General features: G+C 31.9%; 1 protein-coding gene across 1 annotated transcript; it reads right to left on the minus strand.

Annotated features, from left to right (window-relative positions):
• Nucleotides 1-14,485: 14,485 nt before the first annotated feature.
• On the minus strand, nucleotides 14,486-16,324 carry LOC112089250 (HIV Tat-specific factor 1 homolog). Its single transcript, XM_024160313.1, has 2 exons — nucleotides 16,266-16,324; nucleotides 14,486-15,998 (listed from the first exon to the last, which is right to left on the minus strand). Exon 2 carries the CDS (start codon nucleotides 15,863-15,865, stop codon nucleotides 15,095-15,097), a length of 771 nt encoding a protein of 256 aa, XP_024016081.1. The 5' UTR covers nucleotides 15,866-15,998; nucleotides 16,266-16,324; the 3' UTR covers nucleotides 14,486-15,094.
• Nucleotides 16,325-16,906: the final 582 nt, after the last annotated feature.

Below are 16,906 nucleotides of genomic sequence, written 5' to 3' on the forward strand. Positions count from 1 at the left end.
AGCATGAACAAACTAGGGTGGGTCCGAAGTCCGTATAGCTATTGGTACGTAAATTTTCCCAACAATATTTTTAAATTAATTAATTTTTCGTCTAATATATTTGATATTAATTAACTATTTATTTTTTTATTTGACTAGGTTTACGACCGACAATGCAGTCGGTCGTAACGTTTCGGATATCATCAAGGGGTTTTTCGTACAACCCCATACCAGCTACAAGAAGCTGGATCGGGCAACACTTGACACTTGGTTCAAGTGTTTTGCGGTAAGTACTTTCCTTTAATTTTATTTTTAAATTTTATCTTTTTACAATAATTACTAACTTCTTTTTTTTTCCTAGCAAAACTGGCATTGGGAACCATCCGCACACGGACGTGTGGAGACGGCCTTCAAGGAGAAGGTCAAATTCCGCCTCAACAACACCGTTTCCGACTGGAAACGGAAGTGAGAGGACGAGGGCGACAAGGCCAAGCCGCCGCCTATGTCCAAGTTCGTCTGGCAGGGCCTTGTCCAGTTCTGGTCGGATCCAACCAACCAGACTACCGCCGCCAAGTGTTCCGTATCTAGGTAAGTCGTAGTTAATTTCATTAATATTTACATTATTTTTTTCTTTTTTTAATAGATTCTAATCAAAATATTTTTCAGGAACGCTACTGACGATGCGGGAAATAAGAAGAACGTCCCGCACACTTCCGGCCAGATTCCTTTTGCCGGAAGACGGCTTATGATGGTAAGCACATTGAAAAATCTTAAATTTTTTTTCTCAACTAATAATTAAACTCTTATTTCTTGATACTAATTAATTTTTTCTTTTTTATTTTGTAGGTCGAAGATAACGGAGGAGAACTTCCTCCGATGACGAAGGTTTTCGCCGAGACGCATAAAAAGCGTAACGGCGAATTCACGGATCTTCGGGCGGAGGAGATCTACAACGCCGCATGTGCGGCGATCGAGGAGCGACAGACGCAGCTGACTCAGCAGGCGCGTCAAACGTCTGACGGAGGTAGCTCGGTCCAATCGACCCCGGCGCTGACGGTCGCGGAGATGGACCAGATCTTCGAAGAGGTACGTAATTAATTATGAATACTTTTTTTAATTAATGTAACTTTAGTTTTAAATTAATTATATTCCTAACCATAATGTTTTTATATGTTTGTAGGTTGCCCCAAAGAAAAAGGGGTGGGTATTAGGGATGGGGTCCATCCGTGATACCCCGAGAGCTACGGCGACTGGTCACGTCCGGGCTCCGGCGGATCCGGTTATCCGCCAGGAGATCGATCAGATGCGGAACCAGTACGAGACGACGATCGACCGGTACGAGACGAAGATCGACATGCTCTACGGTCTTTTCGAGATCATGGGAGCCGACAACCCGGTACTCATGGCGCAGCTGGACAAGCTAAAGGCGGATGGGGTTCTCGGAGGATCGTCTGCCGTCGGGTCATCTACTAGGACTCGACCGCCGCCGGTGCAGATGGACGCGGAGATGTTCCGATCTCTCGGGGTCGACCCTCCTACAGCCGGAGCCGGAGATCAGGCGGCGGGACCATCAAACCGAAGACCCGGCAAGGAGCACGTCCAAGACGATATCCAGGAGGCCGGTGACGGGATCGACGATATACATTTAGATTTAGATGACCTGTAGGGTTTTTTTTGTAAATTAAAATTTTTCAAATTGTAAATTATTTTTTTATTTAAATTTTAATTCGAATTATTTTTTTTTAAAAATTTTCAATTAATTTTTTTTTATTTTTCATATATATAAATCGTCGTATAATCGTCGTAATAGATTTATTCAAACCGTCGTAATGTCGTCGTACATATTACGACAACTTTACGACTATAATATACGACGACAAATACGACGATTATACGTCCGAGATTTACGACGATTTTACGACGCAATGAAGAAATACTTTACGACTGATTTACGACGATTATTGCGTCGTATATTTTACGACGATCTTACGTCGATCATTAACAACCACTTAACGACGGTTTAGGTGAAGACCAAGTGGACGCAATTCGATGTAAACTCGTCGTAAATTGTACGACGCATTTACGACGATTTTGTTTGCCTCGATGTTACGACGAAACAAAGTCGTCGTATAATATACGACGATTTTACGACGATTTGTCTATTACGACGATGAGTTTACGACGATTTTTAAATCGTCGGTAATCCGTCGTAATGGCCCTATTACGACGAATTACCGACCATTTCGGCCGTCGTAAAATGATGTTTTACTTGTAGTGGCGTAACGGTCAAAGACGTTGACACTTCAAAGCTGTGGTATTATTGGGCATGCAAACCTTGCACGTCAAAGTTTTAGAGCACAGAATTATGTCTGATGATGAAGATTACGATAAGAGGATTCCTCTTTTCAGTTGCAAAAATTGTGGTGATATTTATTCATATGATATCATCGTCGCAAGGTAATACAATGATTTGTCCCATAAAGTTAAGAAAAGATTACTTATTTCGTTAAGACTTTCTTAGGTAATATATATAGCAGATATAGCAGAATTATTTCATGTAGACTTTCTCTGATTGATTGGCTAAATGTTCACCTTATTTTATTACATTGATTCGTCCCATCATACATTTATTCTAACACTACATTACATGTTTATTCATGTAACGTTTAAATAACTCAACTCTTCTATTATCTTTCAAACAATGTAGGTACTATATTATATTATTTGTAACTGATGATTCAGACGTCGATGTCCGCTTCCTGATGTTTGATGACACTGCTCAAAGATTGTTAGGTCATTCAGCTGTGTCTATAATGGAACAAAATGATGAGGTTATTTGTTAAATAATTGTATACATTATGCATTATTTACATTTTCTGAAATAATATTAATCCATTATATATAATGATGCGCAGAATTTACCAAGAGGGCTCCCTGATGGCTTGACAAAGCTCCTAACCATGAGGATGCTTTTCAAAATAACAGTTTCAGAAGAGCATACAAAAAGAAGCCAGTCTCCGTATGTAGTAAAACTATGGTCTCAAGATGTTGACATTATGACTGAGTGGGATTCTTGATCAGAGGGAATATATATATATATATGATAAATTTTACAGACTTCTAAAGCTCGCTTATCTAATCGTTTAGTTAAATTAAGACCTCAAAAATGTACCTATGTCTTCAACAACCGTTGATGTTTACGAGTTCTGACGAACTTGAGAATCCATCGTCTGGATCTTCACTCACTCCTTCATCTAAGAAGGTAATTAAGAGTCTCGACTATTTGGATGAAGGTGAAAGATCTGTAAACAAAAAATGACCGAAGCAAGAGATCCCAATGAAGTTATGAAGAAGCAAGAAATCATAATGAACTTATTGCAGAAATGCATTGCTGGTGATTGATTATTGCTTTTGATATTTGTAACCAATTTGTCCAATGGGTGGATAACGTTTGAATTCTATTCCTTATTTTTTGCGGTATTTGTGGAATTTTTTGGCGTATTTTATTTAATTGTGGAACTTTAATCTTGCCCTAGATTTTTTTCCCTAATTATATTTTTTGAAACTTTAATTTGTGATTTAATTTTTTTTTCAACCAACTGTCATAAATTTACACGAGAGTTTCAATTAAGACGACATTAAAACGTAACTGTTTTACTCCATCACATAGAAAACTATTCATTTCCTTATTCTCTTTCATCTTCAATCTTAACAAAAAAAATTAAAACAAAGAATGTCTCCTTGTGAAAGACTTTCCGATCTTCAGAAGTCAAATGACGGATATCGTATTTGTGTACAGATACTAAGAGATTATTATGATTATACTCTCTTCGATCGACCCAATCGGATGTTAGTTCTTGCGGATGAATTTGTAAGTTTTGGAGGTTTGAAAAGATTTATCGTATACATGTTTTAGGAATGTTTTTCTAAATTATTTATTTTTATAAACCCTGTAGGGCAATTGCATCCTGTCTACTATTTAATATGATATAATGGACAAATTCGAGTATGAATTGGTTGAAAGAGATTGGGTTTTTCTTGGTAATTTTGAAGTTACTGACAGAGTGATTCATCCAAATATCATCAAACAACTATCATATACATTTCCTCGAGGATACCATTGTTGAGAAAACCGATCCGAAGTCTTCAAGAGGAATATACTCTTTTTGTGCATTCATGAATATTTTATATAAATTTATTCATACAGATAGATATCTTGGTATGTTTCTTACTACTTTTTTATTTTAAATCGTTTATCTAAGGAACTTCAACATGTATTTAAAGGCAGTCCTTTATTGTTGCAGTTGATCTTCTTGGTGTTGTCACATTTGTTCAGAAACTTCAGTTAGGAGTTCCTATGTCCGATACATCGGACACACCCACGAAACGTCCACTTATTCGTTTTAAAATTCAAGATTTTAGGTCTGTACAACTTATTCTCAGAACATCTGTTATGTGTATATTTTTTATAAATTTTAAAGTATATTAATAATGTTCTAAATGATTTAAATATACAGTGGAGAAACTTTGAAATGTATTGCTTGGGATAACTTGGCAAGGAAATTTGAAGATCGTTGGACGAATCGTGAAAGGTTTTCTAGGCATATTATTGTATTGTGATATTTCTCTTTCACTAGATGGAGAGGTAACTATCTACCTCATTATTTGATATTTTTAATTAATTACAAGTTTTACATATATATTTTTTCCATATAGTGAGTATGTCTATGTATTTAGATAAATGGATAGTTGAATCGGAAATATTCATATCTGATATTCTCGAGGATCCTCCTACCTCAGAAGTGGAAAGTGCAAGATTGGGATATGTTTATTCCATCTTTGATATTGTATCATATATTTTAATATTTATAAATATATATATATATATAATGATAAAAAATCATAATATTATTTCAGGCTTACATCTTCAAATGATTTTCCTCCGGTCCACAATGAATATGAAGACCAGTCTCAGTAAAAGAGATTATTGTTTCTTATTTCTTATTTTTATAGTGCTAAACTTGACTTCTATATTATTCTGATTGAGATAATTTATCCAATGACAATATATATATATATATATATTCTTTTTAAAACAATTAAATTTTATTGGGTATATTGTCGAGAATCATACTCTATTTGTTTTCAACAAAAAATAACTATGATATTCAAAATTTGGATGGTCTGTGATTTGTGTCTGTATTAAAAAATAGAGTACATAAATTTTGGTATTGTACTCTCATTAATTATTTGTAATTAATGAAATGAAGTAATTGACTTAATTAAAAAGAAGTAGTCAGTACAAGATATGACATTTCTACCATCTTTACATATTTTACTATATATATTTAATCAATATAAAAATCAAATATATCAATGAATTGAATGTAACCATTTTGGTTTGTTCGTAAGTCACTTAGTGAAATAAATGTCAAAGGTTGCTATTTATTCTAATTTTACAAAACGACACAACCTTTCAAACCCTATACTTGCTTTCCTATATATATAAAGGACCAAGTAGAAAAACTTCTCGCCATCTTAACTAAAAACAAACCTAAAGTCCCAGAAAACAACCACTTTCCTCAAACATGCCTCGCTATTGTACCCTTGAGTATCTTTCTCCCACAAAATCTGACTCCAGAATCCTTATAAAAGTTATATGAGTTTAGAAAGAATTCAACTACCGTAATCAACGCCAGGAATTGCATCTTATCCTCGGTGACGAAAATGTAAGTTCATCTTTCGAAGTTTTTTTATTCTGTTGCATGTTATGAACATTTTAAACACATGAATCTTTGAAATGATTATTTGATTCACGAATTTAGGGTTACAAAATAAAGGTATCGATAGATCAGGATCTTATTTCTTCCCTCGGTCCAAAGTTTAAACAAGGAGAATGGAATTATGTCAAATTCTTCAATGTTGTCGATGCGTTCGGATCTTTCAGAAATACTATAAACTACCACTTCATCAACATGAACGCCGATACTGTTGTAGACAAGACCTTTCAAGTCAATCCTAAGCATATGATGGATTTTATGCTATTTTATGCCATTATCTGAGGGAATTTCTCTACTGAGTACTCTATCGGTTAGGCTTCTCACCTTTATTCAATTTAATATATAGGGTTATAAATATTGTGTAATGAAAATGTTTCTTTGTAGACTTAATCGGCGTAATCATCGATGTTGATGATGAACTAAGTACTGACATTGATGACCCCTATGAGATGATTTTTGGACCTTTTCACAAACTGGACATTTTCACAAACTGGACATTCAGATAAGGGACATGAAGTCAGATATTTTATATTATCATCTATATATGTAAAGACCAATAATTTGTCTTATAATTCTGAGTATTTATATTTTGGTTAATGTTGTTGTAATATAATTTGTTGGTTTAGTTATGTTGATATGGACATCGAACTCATTGGAAAGACTACTCTGGATTTCTGGAAGAAGTGGGAAGATATAGGTACTTATGAAGCAGTCTTGACTTTGCGCATGTTTTGTCTGACCTATGATTCTGAAGGTTAGTAATTAAATTTTATAATCAAGTGGGAACATTCATTTCCGATTTGTTTATATGATAATTTGGCTTCTAACATTTGTGCTCTTTATATTTTAAAATCATACAGGGGGATGTCGCATAAGGAATGTTGGAGACCATTTTGAAATACTTTTCAATCCTCACATAAAAGAGGTTTCTGATTATCTTGACTGATAATTTTTCTAATTGGTATTAATATATATAATATGTTTTATGGGTTATTTTAATCTTTTTTCAATTGTTAACTTGAAATTATTTTCTGTCAGGCTTCCTTTTACTTATATCCATGGAGATCTGAGCTGGCCATAACTTTAATCCCTCTGTACTTATATTTTCCCGTAACTGTTAAACATTCCTATTATGTAATATTTTCCCATAAAACTGGGATGGATTTGAACCTACTTTCGTATATTTGTAATGAAATATTTAGTATTTATTTATGGTAATGTTTGGTAATGTTTAATTGCCAATTTACTTATGTCCTTTAATATCATTGTATTTATTGTTTATATATTCTACATGTATATATGTATAGTTTTGGATATAACATATACCATCTATATATAGAATTCATTTGATTTTAGAAATGTTACTTCCTTTATAGACATTTTCTTCCATCCAATATTTTACATTTCCATAATAATAAGACATTGCCAAATTATACTACTACAATATTTAACGGCCATTTTTCATAATATGCCAAATTTAGTACCATAACAATTTATGTAAGTAGACTACGACATTACATTTATTACGAGCCTTTATAAATTTTTTTATTTATAATTATGTCACGCGATGCAACTATAACGCTTCTTATGCAATTTCATCCCATACTCAGTATTGATCTTTTTTTTGGGTCCAATGCTCACTATCATCTTTTAACAACTTTATGTGTAAGAGTAATTTTAAATTAATTCCGATTGACGTTTGCATTTCAGGGCTGACAACTGACGTTAAGCTTTTCTCATTACCTTTCAAGTTGAGTGTTAAATATTATATAAATATCGATGTTTCAATGTTTGTGGATTATAATCAATGTAGCAGATGAGCTTATAATCTTACGAATCAATACACATATATGAGAAAGTGAATTGGGAGAATAAATATTTTTTATTTTATTCAAGATAATTAAGGTACAAAAAAGAACCAAAAAAAAAAACAGAGATAATTTTAGCTAAACTCCGAAGTTTCTCCTTCCACGTTTATTCTTATGTGCCTATAAGATTCAAAACATATAATGTAGTTAACTTCAAACGTATTAGTTAAACAAATCAATGTACTAATGGAGTATTAACAGCTTACCCACGGAGATGTATCTAGGTAGCAGATTTCTGTCTTAACAAAAGCGCATTCTATAAATTTCAAACCTATCTCCAGATCTAGATGGAGATCGTGTTTTCCATTCTTGAACCGTTCCTTTGGATCATCAGTCGATTTTTATTCATCAAGCTGCAGATATTACATATTGATATAAACATCCAATAATACAGAAATCATCAATAAAACGGAATAATTTAAAGTTTAAATTACATCAGAAGGAACCTCGATGGCTTTCGCAGTTGATTTGCTCAGAAAGTCATTCATCTCTTCCCACATATTAGTTTGCTCCATCTCTGATTCAGAAATTGGAGGAGGTGATGGTGTTTCTTCCACACCAAATCTCATGTTCAACGGTGGTGGATTAATTTTTAGTAATCCGTTTTCATCATAATGTTTTTCTTGATGATTCTCTATTTTTGTCTAATCTTTTATCAGGCGTTTAAGGTTGCAGAGTAAATTTTAGAAGTATGTTTATAATCGAAGCAAACTCTTATTTTATATAGGATATGGTAGTTAAAAAATATTCAATGTCATCAAATTTCTATGTTTTCTTGGGAATACTGTTTCAACCAACCAGTTTGACTTTTTTACTTTTGCTTTTGATAAATGGACATAATATTTACACAAGTCTTCTTTGTCCAATTCACACAACTTAGCTCATAAAAATTATTGAAAAGTTTGGATTTTTCTCTTTAGAGTTTGATTTAAACCACAATATATGGTAACATAATATTGTGCTCCGATAATTTCGAACTAATATTCTTATGAATCAATTATGTTTAAATTGAATTATCTAACCATATATTCGGGATTTTTTTAAAATATAATATAAATGATATTGATATATTGTTATTACTTTCTATAACCAGATGCATATTGCAATCTTTAACGTATTCGTATATTCGTGTATGCCCTATTTAATCCATCTATATATTCACATCATACTTTTGTGAACTGCAACTTCATTTGTTACACTGAATAAAAATTCTCAATATTCTCCATTTCTACTGCTATAAACAGAATAGGTAAGCCTTCTGCATCCAACTTTATTCTATTAAGAATCTTTTTGATAGAACTATACTTACCCTTTATAACTTCTTGGGAAAAACGACTTATTTCCCCCTCAGAACTATCATATAGTAACATATCCACCCAAACTTTCAACCTCGTCCTAGATCTCTCTAATTTAAAAATTAAAAACGTTTTTCACTCTAATTCGAAAGTTCGAAACATATATACCCATAACCGTTGGTTTGAATAGTTTACCAGCTTAACCTGATACAAAACCAATTTAAGTGACACCAGACCAAATTAAAAATCTGACCAAACTGAAATTTGATCAATAAACCCGACCCGATCCAATCCATTTTCAATTTTTCTTCTTCCTCAATCATCAACCCGACCCATGATCATCTTCTTCTTCACCTACCACCTTCACTTAATTTCCTGCACACAAACGCAGAATCTACTATTATATATGATCGACTACACCATACCAAAGCTGACGAAGAAGAAAATTGAAAAAACATTTTTTACATGACACGGTAATATAAAGATGACACCGTAACACCGTAACAAATTGAGTCGTTTAAGGGACATTTTTCTGGGTTTGTAATGTTTGCTCTTAATTTAATTAGAACTAATTTCTGAGTTTAATTTCAGTTTCTGAGGTTAAGTTAAATAAGATCTCTTGAATTGCCTGGTTTTGAGAGTCTCGACTAAATTTTAGAAAGCTCCCAATTTTACAGATACAGTTGAAAAAAATATTCTCATAGTGTGATAATTAAACCAATGAATCATCAACACTATATACAAAACACCAAAAGTAAGTTGTATAATAATTTTCAGTAGCAACAGTTTGTAATAACTTCTTATCATACATTATTTGTTTCCTTTTAACTGTTTTAACAAGTTCTTTATGATTGTTTTCAGAAATTATTCAATTTCATCTACCAAGAACAAATTCTTCCAAGCGAAACAAGGTAGACAAACTAATGAAAAATACAAAATTTATTGCTTGGATGGAGTGTAACAAGATATACGCAACTGCCAGATTCTTGCTCTACACTGAATGATCTCATCAATTTGTCTGGAATGCCACATTGCATGAGTGGAGGCCACGGATAAAGGGTTCAGGAAATCCAACTATTTTTCAACAGTATTCAATTTATGATGGGGAAATTTTTTATTTGGGTTGTCTGTTGAATATCATTAGAGGTCCTCGCAGTTATAAAGAGATCCTAACAGTTAATGGTGTTGTATACGACACATTCAGAGAACCTTGCTATGCAATGGGTTTATTCCCGGTCAATTAGATTTATATGTCTTTCTTAAGATTAGTTTTAAAATTGTATGCTGAATTTTTATTTCAATAAGTTACTTTCATTTTGTTGTTTTTCATCGTCTTCATTTTTTACAATACTTTTTATGTTGAATATATGAAATACCAAGGTAAATCATCTACTAAATACTATATTTTCAACTGTTACATATTACATAATTAATACAACAGTCAACCAATTAACATTTCATTAAATATACCGTAACTTATAATTTATAATTTAGTTAATAAACTGTTATCATTGTAAGTTTAAAGTATTGTTGATGCAGATTAATCGTAACTTAGTTGTTAATATGATAAATTATATCTCAAATTTTGGAAATATCTGATAAAATTGAACAACTTTTTAAATTTCAAATTTAACTGAAATACATAATATAGAAAAATGTGATGTGTTGTTATTTTAGATAATTGCTGCGATGAGAAATAATAAATCTAACAATCCTACAAATTTGGAAAATCGTTATAGCTCAAATTCTAAAATCCCAATTAAAAGGTTTGTATTCTTACACAATATTGGATCTCATTCGATGTAAATAACAATTTTCTACATAAGCAAAGACAGTTTTTTTCTAAAAATTCCAGTGACTAATAAAAAATCAATAATAGCAAAAATTTATGGAAAATGGTATACATTTCTCATTACTTACTGAGCAAAATTACTTGTATCTCACTCTACAATAAGTATACTGTCAATACTCTATCCAGAATTTGGTATAAAGTACTAACAGTATACTTCCTGTCGAAAGTGAGCATTCACAAGTAATATAATTACAATAACTCTGTGGCGACACAATGAATAAAACTACTTATTCTGATGTGATTCTCCACAGATGTACAAGAAATATTATGTAGGAAAACATGTATTTTTCTTTCATGTAAACATATTTTTTGTACGTCTGTGTGAGGATCACATCAGAAAAATAATTGTAGTATGGGTTGTGTTTGAGTGAGTAATTGTTTTCTTGGTTAGTTGATCAAAATTCTCTTATGGTGTGTATTTATAGAATTATTAGAGAGTGACTCCTCATTTTTCTTCGCTGTGTTTCATATTCCGCAAAAGTCATTTATAATTAAAACATATTAAATAACATTTGACTGATTTACACAATTTCCAAATAAAGATACATTTCGAAATAAATGACTACATCTTCGCATATAATCTATAAAATATGTTCATATATGTCACATTTCGATGAATAACTTACGAACATAAAATTAATGTATATATTCATAATTACATGTATTCTTCATCTACATTTTCTTCATTATACATACCTAATTATAATTACTTAGAATTTATAACTGCAAATATGAGCCAATTGTAAGACAGAATCCAATTCTTATACTAATAAGATATCATTCGACCCAAAATTAGTAACAGTGTACCCACACACACTGTCAATTATCAATATTATAAAATTTGACCCAATAAACTTAACAATATACCCAATAAAATTAAAAATATAATAGTATGCGATTAAAAATATTCAAGCCCGAACATGCGTGCGGGCCAGTATCCTAGTATATTATTAACTGATTTAATATTTTATAACTAAAAAATATATACAGAATTTTTTTACACCTAACATGATTTAGATTTTTTGAAAACTAACTTCTTTTTTTTTGAACAAGAATAGTGTCACTAATATAATATAGAAGAATTATTTTTTTTTATCAATAATATAGCTACTTTGTTATAGTTTGGTTGATGAGAAAAAAGCAAATTCAATTTTTATTCAAACTAGACGAATAAGAATTGCATGAACAGGATAATATAAATCACAGAGTAGCTAAGCAGCTGGTTTTGGGAAGTTAAAACATTCACATGAGAACAGAGTCATACTATTACACTTTAAAAAAATTCATCTCCATTAATATAGCTGATGAAATATTGTGATTGCAAATTTACAACAAAGTTATCTTTAAAAAAATTATATCTTGAGTGATAGAATTATGAAAGTTGTTGTGTTTTAGGGTCAACAAAATTTGTGAAAGTTATTTAATACATATAGTCATACTATGCTATAAGCTACATGCTACATAGACCTGTTATGTTACATTAATTTCATAGACTCAAAATTATTAAATTTCTAATCTTCTTAAACCATAAATTTTATCGAGTAATTAGAAATCTAAAAAACACTAGTCGAATTCAATATTAAAAATTTTATAAAAAAAATAAGTTAGTTTTTTATGTATAAACTATCCAATCAACTTAACTCAAACAATTGATCAAAAGTAAAAAAAAAAATTAGAATCAAAGAACAACTTATATGAAGGAGAAAGGAGTGGGAGGAGGTGAGGAGAATTAGAAACAGATAATCTGGTGAAAAGTGATATTTTTTAATCATTATTTGGCAAATTTGTTTATAACAATTATGGTGTAGCAGCAGAGAAAGATGTGTGTGGGAGAATGAGGGAAAGAAAGAAAGAAAAAAAAATAAAGATAGGGCAAAAATGTATTAATATAGAAAATATAGATAATATCACATTGAGATGTTTTTTTGGTTAGTTAGTGAATAATAGATTGTTTGATGGTTTTATAGTGCTTCTAATAGTGAATAATGTATTACCACCTTCTAATAACAAAGAAGCAATCCCGCTATACTATCTAAGTGCCAATAGTATAGATCCAACAGATATAGCATCAACGAAAAATCCTATCTTCACTTCCGATTTCTTGAACCATATTAGGGTTTCTGGATTACCAAAGCATAGTTTACGTTTAAAGATAAGCGACTCAGATAACAATTAGCGAAAGAGCAACCACAAACTATGCCATCTGACGACATGAATGATACATAATCAATAGAATAAAATCACTATATTCGGCAGAAAGAGAGATCTCAGGTAAAAACCACAAAAGAACCAATGGAACAATATCTTTCAAAAAAAAAAAATGAAACAAAAACTGATCAAGTACAACAGATATAGTCAAGTATTTCTGGATGAATTCAATTCATCCAAGTTAAGAAATGGTATAAATCAATGTGGGTTTCTAGAGCACATAGCTTTAATTTGTATAAGATGACTTAACTCATTTCAGATGAGCACATCAGAGACTTGTTCAACATTATGAAATAGAATGACCCTCCATGAAAAAACCAAAAATTGTAAACTTCACTCCTAAAAAAGAAATAAGGACTTTTCAATCCAGTAAAATTGGCGACAAAGAATGAGTAGATCGAGCTGAGAATTTCGGAGAGTAGAAACCAATTGTTTGCTTGGGAAATCAATTTTCGAGCAGATCGAGACAAAGTAAAAACAATCCAGAAAAAATAGATCAATGTGAAATTAAAATCAAGGGTTTAGGATTTTTTCATAACAAAGTACCTGTGAGGAAGAAATTCCTACGTCGTGAAGAGAAATCTCTTGTTGGAACAGAGAGATCAAAGAAAAGAAAAAAACAATAACAAATAAATTCATTTAAAAAAATGGAAATTACAATATATAACCATCAAACAATCTATTATTCACTAACTAACCAAAAAAAATCTAGATGTGATATTTCTATATTTTCTATATTAAGAGATAATTAGCTCAATAACCAATTTTCAATAATTGGTTGAGAATATAGCCATGCTTTTAGAGAAATTAAGCAAGTAACAAAAAGGTGTACTTTCAGATGTTTTTATCCTTCTTGACATATATATATATATATATATATATGGTATATACTATTCTGATATTGTTCTATTTATTGTACATACTGTACCCATAGATCTTGTTTCATACTGTACCCATAGATTTTGTTTCTTTTTTTTATTCACATATTATTAACTGATTCAATATTTTATAACTACAAAAATATACAGAATTTTTTTTACACCTAACATGATTTAGATTTTTTAAAACTAACTTCCCTTTTTGAACAAGAATAGTGTCACTAATATAATATAGAAGAACTATTTTTATCAATAATATAGCTACTCTGTTATAGTTTGGTTGATGAGAAGAGAGCGAATTCAATTTTTTTTCAAACTATACGAATAAGAATTGCATGAACAGGATAATATAAATCATAGAGTAGCTGAGCAGCTGGTTTTGGGAAGTCAAAACATTCACATGAGAACGGAGTCATACTATTATACTTTTAAAAACATTCATCTCCATTAATATAGCTGATGAAAAATTGTGATTGCAAATTTACAACAAAATAATCTTTAAAAAGAAATTAAATCTTGATTGATAGAATTATGAAAGTTGTTGTGTTTTAGGGTCAACAAAATTTGTGAGAGTTATTTAATACATATAGTCATACTATGCTATATGCTACATGCTACAGAGACTTGTTATGTTACATTAATTTCATCGGTTTGATGTTTTCCGCATACGTTTTTTTCAGCACACGAGTGTAGTAATACTCAGCAACATAGCGTATAGGATCATCTTGATTGTCGTCTAGAACAATGTTATATCTGTCCTTTATTGCATCCTTAATCTCGGCTGCAGGCAAGCCAATGTTTCTTCTGATCTCTTCTTTAAATAACCCAGCAATGACACCTTGTTTCAACATTGAAACCCTGCTTGTCTTCTGATGATTGTGATGCATGTGACAAACCTTCATCATCCATTTGTTAATAGGTTTCTCATAAGAACAAAGGACTCTGAAGTTACACTTGCTCGTATCACTCTTATCCTCCTTACTCTTACCCTTCTTACTCTTATCCTCCTTCCTCTTATCCTCCTTCCTCTTATCATCCTTATTCTTATCCGCATTGTAGATAACAGCTATCCTATTTGCTTCTGACTTAGCTATCTTCACATCATATTGGGTCTTCAATGCATACTGCAACAACTGATCCTTAAACTCTAATCCACTATTAAACTTCTGAAATAACAATATGTATGGCTCTTTATCCAAATCCCCATGAAACTGGTCTTTCCCTCTATGCTTTCTCATTTTTGTCGTTTGGGATTAGCCCATTGTTCCCATTCCTCCTCTGACTCTACTGGTGTATCCGGATAATGTGCATTCTCCTCCAAAACATATTCTTCATCACTATCTGCTGCTTCTCTCTCATTTGCATCTTCTTCATCAGTATTTTTATATGTTTCTCTATCTGGTATAACCGTCGAACCTTCCTCAAATACTGACTTAAAACGATCATCATTAGCTCCATCACCAGCATCTAAAATTATTTCATCTCCCTCATCAACCTGATTTCTGTTCTCATTTCCATTTACCTCTGCAGCTGACACATTCGCATCTCTACCTTCCGCCAAATTATCATCAAACTCAGCCTCACCGCCGGCCTGATCTTGATCTTCACCCTCAGCATCATATCCTTCATCATGTCTTTCATCCTCAGATTGCTCAGGTTCTTCATCTTCTTTTGACCTCTTGACATCTACATCACTATCTGACATGTACTTTACATTCTCCCTTTCTTCATTATATGAACTGAACTTTGGGTCCTCATCACAATGAAGATCTTCACGTTGACTACTTGGTAGATAATGAATCACTCCAGTGTCACTGTTTTCTGAAATGTCATGTTCCACATAGATATCAAGCTCCCGCAAAATTTGCCCTAACATAAACAACGGAAACATGTCTTCGTGACTATCATCAAAGACGTAATTGACGGTCTTCATCTCTTTCCCAGCCTCTTTATACCATATGAACCTAATTGGAGCATGCAATTGCATCAAGCCTGCAGAAGTCATCAAATAGTTTCTAAGTAATGTCTGATACTTTCCAATTCACGCTGTGAGAACCCAGCTCTCCTTTGTATGTGTAATCTTCATCTTTTTTCTTCATAGACCAAAATGAATGGTGAGTTTTATTGTGGAGGTATTACTGTAAAATAAGAAAAAATCAAAGACGTGAATGAAGAGAAATTTGCTGAGAAAAACTCGTTGAGGAAACTCGCAGAAGAAGGAAGAAACATGAAATGAAACCCAAATTGTGATTAACAAACCCGAAAACCAAACATAGACATCGAAAATCAAAAATTCCAAACCCAGAAATTGAACCATCGGGCATAGAGAGAAAGAAGAAATCGACGAGTTGAGTACAAAATCGAAACCATCAGACATAGGCGGAAGAGATAGGTGAAATCCTTACACCATTTTGACTTGATTGCATCCGATTCTTCCTTCGATTTACTTCTACTTCTCTCTTTCAGTTTTCTGGGTTTTACAATATTCGAACCCTAATTTTGAAATGGGGTTTTGACTTTACCAATCGATTTGGGGATTTTGACTTCATTTTTGTCGAGAATTTATTTTTATTCGATAATTCATTTTATTAATTACTAAAAACATTTGTTGATTAAAAAACTAATTAAATTTACGCACCTTTAAAACAAGTTACCGGAGTTAACTGTTCCGTCATGGACCATTACTGTTCCGTCAGGTTTTCCGGCGGTGCGAAGAAACTTCAAGTTTGGAGGTTTAATGTGTTATGAAATTAGATTGGAGGTTTATTGTGCTAGTGGAAATCCCTCGAGGTTTTAAAATGCTACATTTTTGATCTCTCGAGATTGAAAATGCGATTTTCCCTATATATATACAAACACATATATATCTCACCTTATTTTAGTTAAAGTTGAAGCTAAATGCCTCTAAAAGTGTCTACATAGGACTAAAAAAAACAATTTTATTGGTCTACATCAACATTCAAAATTAAAAAAGTTTTCAAAAATTAATATTATTATTAATAATTCTATTAGTCCACATCAACATTCAAATTAAGAAAGTTTCCAA

This window comes from Eutrema salsugineum, unplaced genomic scaffold (genome assembly GCF_000478725.1).
Source record: "Eutrema salsugineum unplaced genomic scaffold, Eutsalg1_0 scaffold_12, whole genome shotgun sequence".
Taxonomy (NCBI): domain Eukaryota; kingdom Viridiplantae; phylum Streptophyta; class Magnoliopsida; order Brassicales; family Brassicaceae; genus Eutrema; species Eutrema salsugineum.